The following is a 16028-nucleotide window of genomic DNA, read 5'->3' on the forward strand; positions in this document are numbered from 1 at the left end:
TGTAAAAAGTAAAAAAAAAAAAAAAAAATAAAGAAAAATAAATAAAATAACAACAAAAAAAAAATGGAGGGAAGAATCCAAAACGTGTGTTGTGTGCTGGACCACTTGTGATTTCCGCCGTGGGCTTGACTCTTCCTCCCAGTGGAATCGTCAGAGACGCTTGTCTGTTCCGGCGACTGTACCTCATGAACTGGTTTAGATATTCATATGGACTGTTGGGAGACCCGTGGTGCTCTACTACATAGAGGGCTAAATGAGGGAATTTTATTATTTTTTACCATTTTTATTTTCTTTAAATGTGTCAACAACTCAAAAGAAGATGTACAAACTTTAATTTTCAAACATATTGGAGAAAGGTGACACTGTGCTTTCTTTCCAGCAGGAGTTACTTGTTTTCCTTTCAGGGGGAGGGGTAATGGAGGATCAATGCTTTGTGGGGGGCAAATATGTGGAAAGCAGCCATGCAGCCCCACAGACTGCCAAGGCCTTCCTCCCCCTCCACTACATATCCATAATTGTACAAAATGAATACTTGATGCTAAGGGGTCGCAGTGTCACGGCTCCTTGGGTATGTGGCGTGGTGACGTAAGGTGTTTGGGAAGGGTGGGTGTCAACTCCTAGAGTTGGGGTCAATTTCTTTTGGGCACACCAGTTTGGTATTATGACATTTAATAAAGATTTTAATTCTTATTTTCAACACTGTGTGCCCTGTAATTTGTAGGAGCTTGTGGGATTTACTTTATTGTAAATATTTACACTGTGACTAAACAGAGAGGATATTAAGACTTTGGATTATCAGCCACTTGAAACAGACAACCATTCAGATCATTTTATATGAATGGCTGCTCCACTGTCTTTCAGTTCTGAATGAGTACCTGTTTATTTTTTATTGTGCTTCTCCCCATTCCTGTGATTTGGTCAGGTTTCTGTTATTGCTCTGACATTATAATTATGAGTGGTGTAAACAAATCATGATCTGTATAAGTTGATGCTAAAACCTTTTTCTGAAAATTTGAAAAGACGAACGCGAGGAAGGCATTCAGTCCATCAGGCTCATGTCTTTAGCTAACAGCTATGCTGTTCCAATGTCTCATCCAGATTCTTCTTGAAAGTTGTCAAGGTTTGTGCATCAACTGCATGGCTCTCTGTTTTGTTTAAAAGTCCTACAACTCATTGCACAGAGAAGTGCTCCCAGGCTTCAGTTCTACGTGCACTTCACATTTTCCACTGGTGTCCACGACTAGGAAAGTAGCAGCTTAGTCAAGGTAGCAGTGGAACTCTGCATGATGGCAGTTCTTGTGAATTCATGCTGAGGACAGGACCAAGATAAAGGAAAAACTCAGTAGGTGCACAGGTTGATCTTTCAGTCCGATGATGGGGTTTTAGGACTGAAGGTTCGAGTTGAGGTAGTTATGCTTGCTAATCTTATACCTATTGCTTTGCTGAATCTTGATGAAGGCTACATAGCTAAAGCCTTTTGTCTGTAAAGGCATTGTTGCACTACGCAACTTCAAGCCAGACAGCAAACCACACATGGAGATCGGAGGAGATCATGGATTACACGACTTCCCCAGAACTTCTCGGCACAGTTTCAAATTTTCATAAGGGTGACACATTCAAGAAGCATCTTTATTTTTTTTCCCTCTCCATTCTGTTACTGCATGACAAAGATGAAATGTTGAATAGACATCTGGGCTAGTTCTTGTGTTCCATACACCTCTTCTGTGTTTGCACGGTTCAGAAGATGTATTTTGTCTTTTCTTTTCTATTCCTCTTTTTCTTTTCAGTATTAAACACTCATTATTTGTCAGTTCTTGCACACATGGGAACCTGCAAAGAAAAAGCATAGCATCTCCATAGACGACTGCAGTCAGGGCAGTTCAGTTTAGATTCCCACAGAGGAATGAGAAGTAAAGATGGTGCAGTTTTATTCCCAAGTTTTAAATGGTGTTAAGGAGTCTTTTTTTTACAGCTTTCTTGGAAAGTCTAAAGTTGGGTTGTTTTTTTTTTGTCTGTCTTCCCAGGTCTGGTGGTGATGTCTATTAAACCAGTTACTCATTGTCAAGTTATTCTTTTTGAGTTTGATTGACAAAAAATGTAGTGTGGCCTGGGCCTTTTATTTAAATTCATTTATTTTTTTAAGGAATTGCTTATCTTTTATGGAAATTCAAGAGCGTGCACACATTCCATGCACTGTGGAATGTCTTGGCTGTAGGCCTGAGGCCCACTTCACATTCGTCAATGTTGAGCTGCATTTGAATGGCAGGCACAGTTTTCTGGTTCATTGACACTGAATTCTGATTTGTGACTTTATTTAGCAGACAGACAGACAGACAATATTGAATGTTTGTCAAGTCGAATGAAAGAAACCTGCACAATCAGACACTGATAGCCATGCTGGACTAGTCCAATCCAAACATGCCTTGCATTCACTCATGGCTGATGAATCTCTGACTTGTTTATTTTAAGTGCCTAAATTTAAATCATTTCATGTGCAGTAAGTGAATAGTTCTTGTTTAAATTAAGAGAGCACACGGCAAAGGTTGGTGCTGTTGAATTCCTTCACAAAATACAGCCTAGTCTTGGATATTTGTTAATGTTTTTCTCTAACTTTCCAAGCACAGTGTGTGAGGAGCCAGAGCCTATCCCGTCAGTGTCGAATATAATGCAGGAGCCAGCCATCAATAGGGTAGGCACTAGTGCAGTGGGACTAGAGCATTTAAGACCTTCCATTAAGCCAAAAAGAGAGGTTTTTAGATGAAACGTGGCTGGAGTAAAATGGCCTAGACACTGGCAGAACATTCCTAGTTAGTGATGCTGCAGCAGCATTCTCTCTCTTCATTACTGCAGTTTACACTGAGCAACTGAAGAACTCGACTGAAAGGTGCAGATTCTGGTTCCCCTTGACCATTTCACAAGGTAAGGAAACAACTTCAATTTTCAAGTTAATATTTGATTTAAAGTATAAGTTTGATATTTTTCAAGTCAAAGTTACTTTTTCACTATCATATTTATTCATTTGTTGCATAAAATTGTGCTATACACTTCTAAGCTTCTCCTATACATTTAAAAAATTCCTTCTCTGTTCTTGCAGCTTACAATGGAGCTAAAAGGTACATAGGCCCACAAGTCACTACAAAAGCTTTAAAACTTATCAAATATTTCCATTTCTCAAGGCAAACATATTATTGTGAATTGAGCTGTGTCTTGAGATTACATACATATTGCATCACAGCATACCCTTGATGTTTGAAGAAGGAAATAAAGCACACATTAAAACAGTGCTGAGACATTCAGGCCTTCAGTCCACCGCTTTACTTCCTCAGCGGTGTCTTTCAGCTCCATGGGCTTGGAGTGACCTCGGAAAGTCGTCACCGAGCACTGTCAATGACACAAAGTATTGAGGCCCAGATGTGAAGTGCTGTCGCTGTTCTGTTGACAACTAGGTACTATGATAAATGAAATGTCACACTTGTCACAACTTCTATACTTTCACTGTACATAACCTCATTTCATGAAAATATGTCCTGATGCTACTAGATTTATTTTTTTGGGATTTTATTGATTTTAATAACACAAATAACATTCCATATCAATAAGTCAATGCTGCTGGATTTATAATGTACTTGTGTGCTTCAGTGGGAGTGAATATTTTATTAACCTGGGGAGCAAGTCTCTTTACACGGAGTGTCAGTGAGGGTCCTTAAGGACTTCCTTGTGTGGCCACTTCCACCATGTGGTGACTTGAACTGCTTTGTGCTTTTACCAGCTCATGCACACCACCTCGTTCTACTCGTGCAGGGTTTGCCCTGGGTTGTGGCAACACATCAGCGCCAAAAACTCCAGGAAGAAGAAGATGCACCCACTGTGTCTGTGAGTACCATCTGTCTCAAGCAATGCTGATGTAGCCCCTTTGACGGTGACTTCTACAGCTGGCACAAAGCTGTCATTTCTACCTCCCTGCACCAGGACCTAGTAAATTTTACATACACGCCCTGAATTTTTATCTTTTTTTTTTTTTCATGGATGGATTGGGTCTGAGTTCACTCCCTCTTCAGGTGTTACTCCAAGTTCTTTTATTACCACAAAGCAAATCTGCATGCATTAAAGAAGTCAGTAATTGGTTTGTGGCACTTTAATCCTTTCTATCACAAACTGCCTTTTTTTTGGTGTGTGTGTGCACAAAACACACAATGGAAACTGAACATGCACCAGGCTTCATTGGCTGTCTCAACAACCTAAGGCAATTACTACAAACTCAGTGCAGTGTCATCAGTTCACTTCTCATTTATTTGTACAATAGAAATTTCACCACCATGTCACTCTGCATGAGTCTTGCTCTGTACCCATGTAAAATAACAACAGGTTCAAGCCATGGCAGAACAAACTTAAGTTGTTAAAATCTAGAATTGCTGGGATAAAAGTAGGCTAATAAGCAGAACAGAGCTTGGTGAGAGGGTTTGTCATAACTCCACAAGCAAAAAAGTATTAGAAAAATCAGCCTTAAGAATCCATGGTTAAATATTTCTTGTTCCCTTTCATTATCATCACAAGAAAGCCTCATAATATGGTGGGTCTATTTCCTAAAACTGAAACCTTTTTGCAGATTAGATGTATTTGTTTACTTTTTTTTTTTTTTAAATTTACCTATTGACCTGTCTATCCATTGGCACCATCTGAAGTTGTAAAAACCTGGCATTCTAGAACACAACTTTAGGTGGAACATTAATATATGCCATGACAGTGAAGAAATACCTTTGGAAGAACACTGAATGAACCCTTTAATGGCCAAATTAATCATTTTGATCAGTGACAGGGAGATCAGATCAAAGGTGGTTTACCCCACGGTCTGACCAGCTCCCTTTGTCAATAACATTGCTACCTCCTTGCTGCACCAAGAAGATAAACAAATTATTATTAAGCAGATGGATCTGAAACTGAGCTGGCATGGTGGCCAACTGTTAAACTGCTGCCATACACCTTCCTTTAATACCTGCTTATGTCACTTCCTGTAGAATTTGTATCCCCCGACATTTCTAAGGCTGATGTCACACAGTGAGGAACTGTACCTTGTAATTAAATGCCCTCCACTTCTGTACTGGCACCTGCCTTGTACCCAGTGTCTCTGGGACAAACCTGGCTCCCTGCCCCCCACTTACACAGTAAGTGGTTTTTACAATTTAAAAATCGGACAACCTGCCCTTATTAAAAGAAATCCTGCACATGATGTCCATCTTCTGTGGATTAGCATAGTACTAAAGTGAAGGGTCATAACAAGCCATCCATTACTACATAAGTGTGGTTTGCACGTTTTTGCTCCAACCCAACTGCTTAATAAGAAGCACTTATTGCTCAAGTAACACTTGTGCTTCACTTTAGTTGTCTCGCTCATTACGATTTTAAACCATTATTGCTTATTTTAGTCTTAAACAGCCGTATTCTTGGTTTTTAATTGCTCATAATTACCAATAACATGCAAATGACAAGAGACCAGCATTTCTCCATTTAGCTTGTTACCATTTACACCTCTGTGTGTATTTATCATGCATTATTGGGTTTAATAAAATATCTGGAAGGAAGGTAAAGAAAAAAAAAAGTGAAGGACTTAGAATTACTCCTCCATTTTAGCCTTCAAATCATTTGGGAGATATCCTTAAAATAAAGGAAGAAAATCAAGCATATGAGAATGACCTGACATAGCAGAGTTAAAGCAATAACAAGCCATGAAATCATTGGCAAAAATCGCTTTCTAATTAAGCAACCGGGTTAGAACAAGAACCTACAGCCACTTCAACCCTGCAGAATTGTGATTGAGGACTCCTGATTTAGGGTAACATCTCATAGCAAATTTAGATCTGGCAAGTTATCAGAAACATTTTCACACATCAACAAGGGAAATTAACTAAGTGTGCAACACAAAAAAGCTTAATATGTCTCTGTATTTGCTATAGGGACAAGCTTCAATACCATTCCAAAGTTCCATGTTAAGACACAAAGAAGTGGCTGCATCATTTGGGAAGTAGTACCCTTCCCTGGTCACTAACAATACTCAAATAGCCATCTTTGAATTAGGCAATTTACTTATTATCGGGGTCTGAATCCTGGGAACAAAAGTACACAAAAACAAAGTGCATAACCAAGATCCAAACTCCCCAGCACAGCAAGTGATCACAGATTAAGTTTTGTGCCAGTTATATCAAGTTTAAAGTTGCTACATGGGTTTTATTAAGGGGATCATGATAAACTGCAGGAAACGTCTCCAAGCACTTCACAGGCGAAAGGTTCACCTTTGACTTCTGAAGGTGCTAAAGCATTGCCGTTAGCTCCAGTGCTCATTTTTTTTTTTGCCAATTGCATTAGGCAAATTGTTCTTTCCTCTGGAAGAAGCACAGCTCTCCCATGTAATAAGGCTGGGTCATTATATTTCACCTAAGAAATTATGCATTTTCAACATCTCCATAACTGAGCCAGGTTGGTACATGCCTACTTTACTATATGATCGAGATCTATCCAGACTTGACAATTGTGTGCATTTACACTGCTCTATTACTTGTTCTGAAAGTATGTAAGGCATATATTCACTTTACAATGCTGAACCCGAAATAATGCTTATACGAGACAGAATTCAAATCTCAGCCTGCTCACTGCCTGATACAACTGGCATGATTTCTGTCTATGCTGTAGATAGTCTGCCAACATTGCCAATGTCATCTCCCTCAGGCAAAAGATTGCCTTTGACCATTAAAACTGAACACAGAAGCAACACGAGTCAACATTAAATGATTGTATATCTTCACCTGATACAGCACTTGAAGACAATAAAGCCACTTTGTTTTTAAATAATCAATTCTTGCTTGACAGTGTAGAATCTACACCATCAAGAATATGCAAAACCCCTTTTAAAGGTAGCGATGGCGCATGTTACACCACAGTATACAGAAAAAGGAGGCATCAAATATCCTTAACTATTCATCACGCACATACAAATCAAGACATTATGACATTTTGACAATTGTTTCAGCCTTCCTCTCCTGGATGTTAACAGCCATAAAGCGTTACATAAAATCATAAAATTACTCAAGACTTCTTTGCACTGTAATTTTAGAAAATGCGTTGATGTAGTAATAAAAGTTGTTTGCTGCAGCCATGGTCATTTCCCAGGCAAAACCACCACTTCTACACTAAAAGTATCAAGTAGCCGGATTTACTAAAACTCATTCTCAAGTGCCAATTCTCCAAAATTTGAACAGTAGCAACATTCTGGCCCAAGATGTTTTGTTGGGAGTATCAGACAGCTGGGCACTGCACCACACACTCCGATAGAAAGTTTAATTTTCTTGCATGTTCTCAAAAACACATTTTTGAAATCTCTCATGTTTGGTCCGATCTGTTGAAACATCCTTCATTTCCACAGAAACCTACAATCAAAACAATTCATGGACCAACTACAGCCAATTTAAACTTGAATTGGGCCTACCAGTTCATTTGAAAAAAGGTGTGTAATAACTTGCGCAAAAAAAAAAAGTCAAAGAGTTTAATTGAATTTGGCTCCATCCTCTTTACAATCTTTGAATGTAACCACCATAAACTGACACCGTGTATCAGATTTAATGTGGCCAATCAAAAGGAAAAAAAAATTAACTAAATCAAATGAAATAACCACAAGTGACTGACCACTCAACACTTGTTTAAGGTGCACAATGGGCATTCTTAAACTTTACATTGTTACATCGCCTCCACATAACCCCACCAATTCAGCCATCATTCCATTTTAAAACATTAAAAATATCACAGTGAAACTTCCCAATTTTTGGAATTTTCTTATTACTCTTTTCCTTCCAGTTGGTCTAATTTACAGTACTATTGCAAAAAAAAATCTAAATTTTACATTAGCAAAAGTAAATCCATTTAGATATATGTGAAGATAATTGTGTAGCATTACAAGTTAGAGAAATAAGCTCAAATCTGCATCTTAAGGAATGTTCCCAATAGAGGAGAGCAGCACATGTTGTACTAAATTGAAGTGCACATACTGAGAAATAACTAAATCAGTCTTCCACCTGGGACAAAAATTTGCCATTTTAAAGTTTTTGAAGGGGTGAGGAGAGGAGAAAAAAAACAAACCAAAACATATGCAACAAAGAGTGCCACTGAAAGTAGGAATGATGTGCCTCATCACAGTAGTAATATTACAAATGATCAATATTAAAAGACAACTTATTTCCACAGTCTGAGTGGGGCAAATGAGCAGAGCACACATTCACTGGGAATGAAAACTGGGAAGTGTTTCAAAGTTTGAAGGGGGGAAAAATCCAAGTGTCCAAATTTGTTCATTGTATATATGATAAAAAAAAAAAAAAAAAAGGGAGGGACTGGATCTTTGTTTCTACTACTTCTGCCTGTTCCTTGATTTTACTGCTCCATTTATGACAACATCCTTCTCATTCTCCAGAGGACTCTGTGCTTTTTTCATCTTTGACAGAAAGCTCCTTTAATTCTTCTGCTACTTGTGCTGCTTTGTTAGCTGCTAAAATAATGTGTAGAGATATGGATGAAATTACTACAAGGTTTTAAAAAAATGAAACAATTCTTTAAAAAAAAAACCATCATACCATTTTCACGGCTGAAAACAAATGTGTAAACAGAATTTCCATATACACATTGTGTGAATAAGATATTCCATGTGAAAACACCCAATTGTCCCAGTAATAATCAGAATTTACTCATCAGAAAGTAAATCAACTCAGAAGTTACTGGATTTGATATAGCAGACATAAAAAGCACCAGGCTGGAAGTCAGCCAAGCACAGAGTGAGTCTGCACTGAATATATGGTACATACAAGCAATACTTTAAAACAAAACAGCTCACCTTCCTGAGTTCTCTTCACTTCTTCCCTGCATTCATCAACTTTTGCTTTAAACTTCTGTGCATCTAAACAAAAGTACAAATGTGAAAAGTAATAGATGAAACTGACAGCAGACAAAACAGGAACAGGATTTAAATGTATAAACTTACTTTCTGCATTGAGAAACCTAATCGCCAAAAGCTCTGGTTTGGGATGTTCATCTGCAAAGTCTGCATGCGTGTTCCAAACCCAGGCTCTGTCACTACCTGCATTTGGCTTTAATTCCATCAAAGGAGCAACTATGGGGAAAAAAAAAAAAAAAATTTCCTTAATTAATAACCTACAAGCCACTTACCTGGAATCAACATACTTTGGGACACTTTTTAAAATTTACATAACCTGAGAATTCTGCATGAGCCCACATCATTAGCAGACTAGATTATTGCCAAACCTCTCCACCATTCTTATGTTCGATGGCTTCAAGAAAATATTCCCATTTTCAAATTACTATTTCACTTTTCAGAGACAGAAGCAGTAATTTAAAACAGAAAACACTATTTAGAAGGCCTGTGTGCAAAAGGTTTAACAACAACATTTATTTATATAGCACATTTTCATACAAACAGTAGCTCGGAGTGATTTACATATTAAATAGAAAAATGAAAGACAATTATAAAAAAAAAAAATCAACATTAATTAACATCGAATAAGAGTAAGGTTCAATGGCCAGGGGGGGACAGAAAAAAAAAACCCAGACGGCTGGAGAAAAAAATAAGATCCTCTTAAATTTGCTTCTATAAAATTATGGAAACAAATAAAAAGTTATGGTCTAAACTGACCTGGCTGATAACTAACTAAAACAATGTCAATAGTAAGGGCACTCGTTAGGTTTTTTTAAGACCCACACTGATAACCGATGTCAAGTCAGAACTCCCCATCAGTGTGATGTGTGTATATTTTAAAACCACCTACACACAAAGTTCCTGTAAAATTAGCTGTGTAGAACCCTCATCCTGATTTGTATAGCACCTTTCCCCATTCTCAGTATTTCACAAATATTCAAGAGGGTACAAAAGAAAAAAAAAAAAAATGTCTAACAGATAAATAATGAAATACAGGGAAAGTTCTGAAATTAGAATAAGAAATAAAATGCTACAAAGCAGTTGTATAGTCAGAGGACTAAAAAGACATACACTGGAGGATTATAAAGAACAATGGCACTCGATTTTTTTTAGGTGTTCAGCAGAGATCTGCTAGCTACAGACAGAATCCCACCCTTACCAGACCTATAAGCCACTACCAAACAAACATCAAGTGGAGTTTACTTTTAGAGAAAGTATTTAACAAGTTTACAAATAAAACAGCAATTTGTCTATTAAGCTATCAAGCCTATTGGATTACAAAGCAACATGGGTGAAATCCTGGTCTCTGCCATTGGAACCCCTTGCCATCCACTTGGGTGTTCAGCAGAACAAATACATCTGCGGTTTTCTCATTCTTTTTTCTCACTTTATTATTCCATTTCCTGAACGTAAAAAGGCACATTTTGATCTTCACTCTCCAAAAGTCTAACTGGTCTCAATCTATAGAGCAAACATTCCAGTAACTAAACTACACTCCCTCAAGTACAATATAAAGGAACTGCACTACTGTAATTCTAAGAAAAGCAGATTTTGAGGAGAAAAAAAAAATTACATTGCAAGTTGTCTGCTGTAATCAGTGTTGTCTCCCCACCATTCCAAAGTGTATACTTGATCAATGGGCACCAAAAACTTGATATCTACAATAGTGTGCTTAACACAGTAAATTGCTGGAGTAGTGGAGGTGTTGCTCTGCACGCCACAATCATCTAACACAAACCCAAATCAACAGTGCAGAAATTTTGTAGCAGGTTAGAAAATGAGCGACTGCATGTACTGCACCGATGAATCTGATTGGAGTTAGATGGTTGTGGTGTGCAGAGCAACTCCTCTGTACAGTGTAAACAAATATGGAATTCTGTATGCCAAGAACACAGACAGCATAGTGCACCAAGTAGGATCCAATGTTCTTTTTACCCAACAGAACTTAGACAAAAAAGATAAAACTGACAAAATGATACCTACTATAGTGGTTTGCACAGATTTTAAGGGTTTTGTCTCTTCTCATCAATAAGCGAATCGTTCCCTTTTCCTTGTGTTTTAGCAACTTGACATCTCCTGTACCCCTCTCCTTCCATTCTGGAGGATCATTTTCTGATGCAAACCTGTAGAGCTTTGCACGCCTGTGTTAAAACACAATTTTCAAAAAATGACAAAACACTATGGAAAAATCTTTTGAAATGATTACAAGAAAGAATGCAAAGAGAATCTTTGAGGCCATAACCAAATTTCATATATTAATAAAAATGTCTTGCCACACAAACAAATCCAAGTTTCACTACTGGCTTTCTGAAATGATCTTTGGGACAAAAAAGAGAGAAAGGCAAAAAAGTTGACATTTTATATATATATAAAAAAAAACCCTTTAGGAAGAGTCAGACACACAACATAAACCACAATTCAAACCTATCAAAAGAATAATGAGTGTGTGTGTGTGTGTGTGTGTGTAACAGTACTAAAATACAACAAGAGACAATTCAAAGAAATGAAGACCTGTGACTCAAATCAGTTTCCTGTAAATAAATTTAGTGGCCAACTTTTAAAATGTAATAAATGCCTTACATCTTTTATAGGCTCCTCCCCCCCCCATAATTTTTTTTTATTTCAGGAGATCACATAAATTTACTATACTAGACACTTAATTCAAAAATTACACTAATGGATATAAAGTTTAGATAAACTTTCCTGAACAACAACTAACTTTGAAATGTACTGTATTTTTAAAAATTTTACTTGACAATTGTCTTCGATGTCAAAAACAGTCTCTTAAGAACTGGAGAAGGTAATAAACTTTTGCTTTGTTATTTACTGTAGCTGTATACTCAGAATGGCCTGCCAAGTGTGCAGGAATTAACTATTAGAGACCAGTTTGCTCAGAACTATTCACAGTATGCCTTACATTTTAAATAGCTCTTCTTCATCTTCCTCTAGCGTTTTAACCTCTTGTTCTGGAAGAGATACTATTGGCTCAAAGTGTGGATCATGATTAGAATCCTCTGCATTTTCTGTTGAGGTTTCATGGTCATCTTGAGTTTCCTAAAACACAAAAATGTGTCAAGCACAAACATGACTCACCCAAACAACTGCTTTAGATTTTGAAACTATACAATTAAGACACTGAAATCACACTTTTTCATTTCACTATGGTCACAAGAGACAAAATGTGACAGTGTAAATTTCTAGCCTGAAAAGAGCTTTAGAGCACATCACAACAATGGATTAAAATTGTGAAATCCTCAATTGGAACCTAGCTTAAGGCAATGTAAATAAAGCTGACAAATTAAAGAAGTGCTGTTTAAGTCATCGTTCGTAAATGCTGGGTATTAATGATTTATTTACAAATAAGGCCAATGAGCGTATGACTGGAAAACATTGCTAGAGTACTAGCTATAAAATTTCACATGTACATCCATGTGGTAACTTGTCCTCTGGGAGAAGTGAAAGAACTTCTCAGTTAGTGGCTGTGTTGTACTCACAGCACTGCAATACCCACACATTAAATGTACTCGATAACAATTTGTTAAGTAAGTGTTTAGCAGCAGCATGTCTCAGTAAGCAGAATTATACAAAGATGTGGCTATTCTAAAGTTAAATGTTTGGCTACCAAAAAAAAAAAAGCCAACAATTAATACAACATCTCCTTTGGTGAGCTGTAAATGAGCAATGACTCAGCTTACTTACTGCTTGAATAGGATAACAGATCGAGTGGCCCCTTTCTCACAAAACTTGGAAAATGCCCATTAACAGAATGAGGTGGGAAGTTTGATTACTATGGCAACTCCAAAAAATTCAACAATATGAAAATGCAGTATTAAAATTACCTGATAAAAGCAAGCTAGGAAGGGAAATACATGCTAAAAGAACATGGGGTTGGGAGGGTGCATGACTAAAAAAAAAAAAATTTTCAAAAATTTACATCTTTGTTCCTTTTTTGTTTAGAGTAGCTAAAAGACTGTAAAGCTTCAACTACTACCAGTAGAGTTGTGATGCGAGTCAAGTACATTTAACCATCTGTTGAAGACACACAGGACAGGTTTCTCACCTATATTATGTCATGCTATTACCACCGGACATTTCTTTCATCAAACTGATCAGGTAATAATAATTTACACTGGAATAGTGAGAGAAGTGCTATATGTGAGCCAATTTCAAGCATTACGGTGTAGTATCCACCTGGATGATACGACAGTACATCCACACACATTAGCTGGTGAAGTGGAGAGAGACACACACACACACACAGGGAATGCTAAAGGGGAGAGAATGACCAGGCCATGGAGGACAATTTAACCTTTATATCAGGATAAATCCTACTCTTTATGAGGGATGCCCAGGGATATTTTACAGAGAGCAAGGACCTTTGTTTTACATTTCATCTGAAGAATGGTGTCACATTTACAGCACAGTGTGCAAGTGCACTGGTGCATTGGGATTCACATTCAGACCACAGATTGAGCACCCCCTGCTGGCCTTAACACCTCTACCACAGTCAACCCAAGCCTTTCCTATTGGGACCTCCATACAAGTACTGGCCATGCCAAAACATGCTTAGTTTCTGAAGTGCATGTGGTATGGCTGCTGTAATTGGGTGATGCCTTTTTAAGGACTTTTATTATAATAAAAAAATTTTCAACAATAAAATCTTTAATCATCACACTTGTCATTTACTGTTCAAGAAAGGCTAGCTATAGAGCTCCAAAGATCTTTGGGGGTAACCAGAACATGGTGGACCTGTATATATCTTACTCTACTGTTATTCAGCTTTCAAGTTAAAATTTGAAGAGTGTGCAAGTTAACATTCACACAATTTTCCTGAAGTACACATCTTGTTAGTTGCCCCTTGACTTGGAGATGATATAATCTGTTAACAACCTACTAAATAATGAGGTGGATAGCTGAAGATGCTGCAAACAAAGAAATGTTTGAATACAACTCTAAACTGTTCAGTTTACTATAAATCCATCTATGCTCAAAACAGAATTAAGTGCAAACAAAGGGGCCTTAGAAAGCGAAGCAAACTGCAATAGGAACGATCTAGTCATAATCGATGAGCTCATTTGGTATGCGCATTCCCGCCGCTACTATCCCAAATCACCTACCTGTGTGATCGCGTTGAAGACCCATATAGATTATAAATAACGGTTAATTGTCAGACGCACAATGACCCGCTAGATGAGATGTACCATACTCAGCCGTTTGCTTTGGCTATACGAAATCGTACAGAGAGAGAGAGAACTAGCAGCGATGTAACCAGGGTGAGTTAGTAGCATACGTAGGGGGAACGCTGCCCACCTCACGGAGTGTCTGCGTTCTTCGCCTACGAGAGCCGCTCGTCCTCGCAGCACGTTTGCACTTGGCCTAAAGCGGCGTGTTGAGGCCTTCATCTTCGACTCCCCTAACGCCCAAGCTCCTGTCCACCGCTGCACGACTTCACTCCACGGCATGCTATTCAGACACTCTTAGCTTTATAAAAGCCGCGCAGTAACTCTACGGCAGCAACCTCATTAGCCCCTTATCTCAAAGACCCCACTAGCCACTCATTTCATCGGAATTTTTTTTTTTTTAAACATGCGCTACTTTATTTCGGTCCAGCCCTCCCGCCCTTTACTGCTCCATCCCATCATTCTTCCCCGCGTTGCCTTTTCGTTTCTATCTACCGAGGAACGTTTCAGAGCCATCCAATTTCCTCCCTTCTTGTTTAGCTGCCTCCTCTAGGATAGGCCCCCGTGACTGCTCACCTTCGCTTCGGCCATGGTTGTCGGGATGGCGGCGGATTACTTCAAGTGTGCTGCTTCTCGCGCGCCTCTCCTCCCTGCTCGCCTCCGTCTCGGAGCCGGCCAAGTGATCGCTGCAGGCGACGGTCTCAAGCACTACTTTAGTAAGCCAAAACATACGGACGTGACGTCAGCTGTGACGTAGTCACGAGCGGAAAAGCAGTTAGACCTCGAATTGAATTATGGAATATTACGACGAAATATGCACTTGACAATGTGCAATTTACCCAAAAGAATCAATTAAACGTACTAAAGTATATATTTAAAAACAGTATTAAATCAAAAACATCTAAACGGTGAATGTGTGGCAGGATGTTTTACAAGTTATTTCATTAACGTCATTAGCAGTTAGATGGCTAATAACCTTACTTAACTTCTAATTGCCCAACATGGCGATTTTTTACTTATTCGTATACTTTATTAAAATAATTACTGTAATATTTTTTCATATTGATTGGTTCTAACCTCATTATGAATACAATAACGCAGCCATCTTACAAGAGTAAGATTTTTTTACCTGCATTCTTATCACTCTTTAATATTTTTATATCAGTATGCTGCTACTGCAGCATGCGAATTTCCCCTTGGGATTAATAAAGTATCATCATTTTTGTAAAGTTATAACGTAGATATATTTTTCATATTTATATGCCCTATTTGTCTTAAAATACCACAAGATGCCTAAAAATATGCACGTCCGATATCAAATGACTTTAAGAGAAGAGGTAAACCAAGTTGTAGTGTGGTTACAATTTACGTAATAATTTAACATTTACTCAAATATAACCTTACATAAGTTTAAACCGGACAGCCTTGGAATTCAAATCTAATTTCCTTCTCTTATAGTAGCATTAATTGTTTTTGAAAAGCCGATTGCTTTAGCCAAGCAGCAAACCCCACGCCTCACTTACGTTAACTTCTGCATGTTGTTTTGTCCCCCTCCATTATGTTGCCGCATACGTTCGTACAGCTCGTTATCCTCAGCTTGTAACGTTAAGCCCTAGAAGTCTCATTTCGCGTTCTTGTAACACCCTAGTGGTTTAATACATTGCGTAGCGAAAAAAACGGCATACCCACGAAACATAAAACGTAATTACTCTCACCTTTGCCTTTCCCTCTACCTCTGCCATGTCTGGTAAGCTCGTAGTTGTTCAGTCCCACTGCCGTTTCCCGCGCATCAATATACGCGCAGGCGCGCTTACCCTGAATTACGTCATCTCTACGCGTCGCCACAAAAATGCAGGCATATAAAGCTTTATTAGTATGAC

At 38.1% G+C, this 16028-nt stretch overlaps 1 protein-coding gene and 1 non-coding gene across 4 annotated transcripts; both read right to left on the bottom strand.

Annotated features, from left to right (window-relative positions):
* Positions 1-6335: 6335 nt before the first annotated feature.
* On the bottom strand, positions 6336-15967 carry ranbp1 (RAN binding protein 1). Of its 3 annotated transcripts, none has more exons than XM_039771477.1 (6): positions 15864-15967; positions 11886-12022; positions 10952-11109; positions 9017-9145; positions 8870-8932; positions 6336-8524 (listed from the first exon to the last, which is right to left on the bottom strand). In XM_039771477.1, the coding sequence occupies exons 1-6, from the start codon at positions 15888-15890 to the stop codon at positions 8442-8444; spliced, it is 597 nt and encodes a 198-aa protein (XP_039627411.1). In that variant the 5' UTR covers positions 15891-15967; the 3' UTR covers positions 6336-8441. The 3 variants fall into 3 exon arrangements, with proteins under 3 accessions (XP_039627411.1, XP_039627410.1, XP_039627412.1); XM_039771476.1 differs by having other exon boundaries at positions 6336-8527; XM_039771478.1 differs by lacking the exon at positions 15864-15967 and adding an exon at positions 14725-14855 and having other exon boundaries at positions 6336-8527.
* LOC120541826 lies at positions 8694-8820 on the bottom strand. The gene has a single exon (XR_005636100.1). It is a non-coding gene; the product is annotated as a small nucleolar RNA SNORA77 (small nucleolar RNA).
* Positions 15968-16028: the final 61 nt, after the last annotated feature.

This window comes from Polypterus senegalus, chromosome 12 (genome assembly GCF_016835505.1).
Source record: "Polypterus senegalus isolate Bchr_013 chromosome 12, ASM1683550v1, whole genome shotgun sequence".
Classification (NCBI taxonomy): domain Eukaryota; kingdom Metazoa; phylum Chordata; class Cladistia; order Polypteriformes; family Polypteridae; genus Polypterus; species Polypterus senegalus.

Coding starts and splice junctions, on each gene's coding strand:
- ranbp1 (XM_039771476.1), bottom strand. CDS start 15,890: ATGGCAGAGGTAGAGGGAAAGGCAAAG. Junction 9,146..10,951: donor AATCTGTGCAAACCACTATA/GTAGGTATCATT, acceptor TTTTCCCCATAG/TTGCTCCTTTGATGGAATTA. Junction 8,933..9,016: donor TAGGTTTCTCAATGCAGAAA/GTAAGTTTATAC, acceptor ACTTTTGTTTAG/ATGCACAGAAGTTTAAAGCA.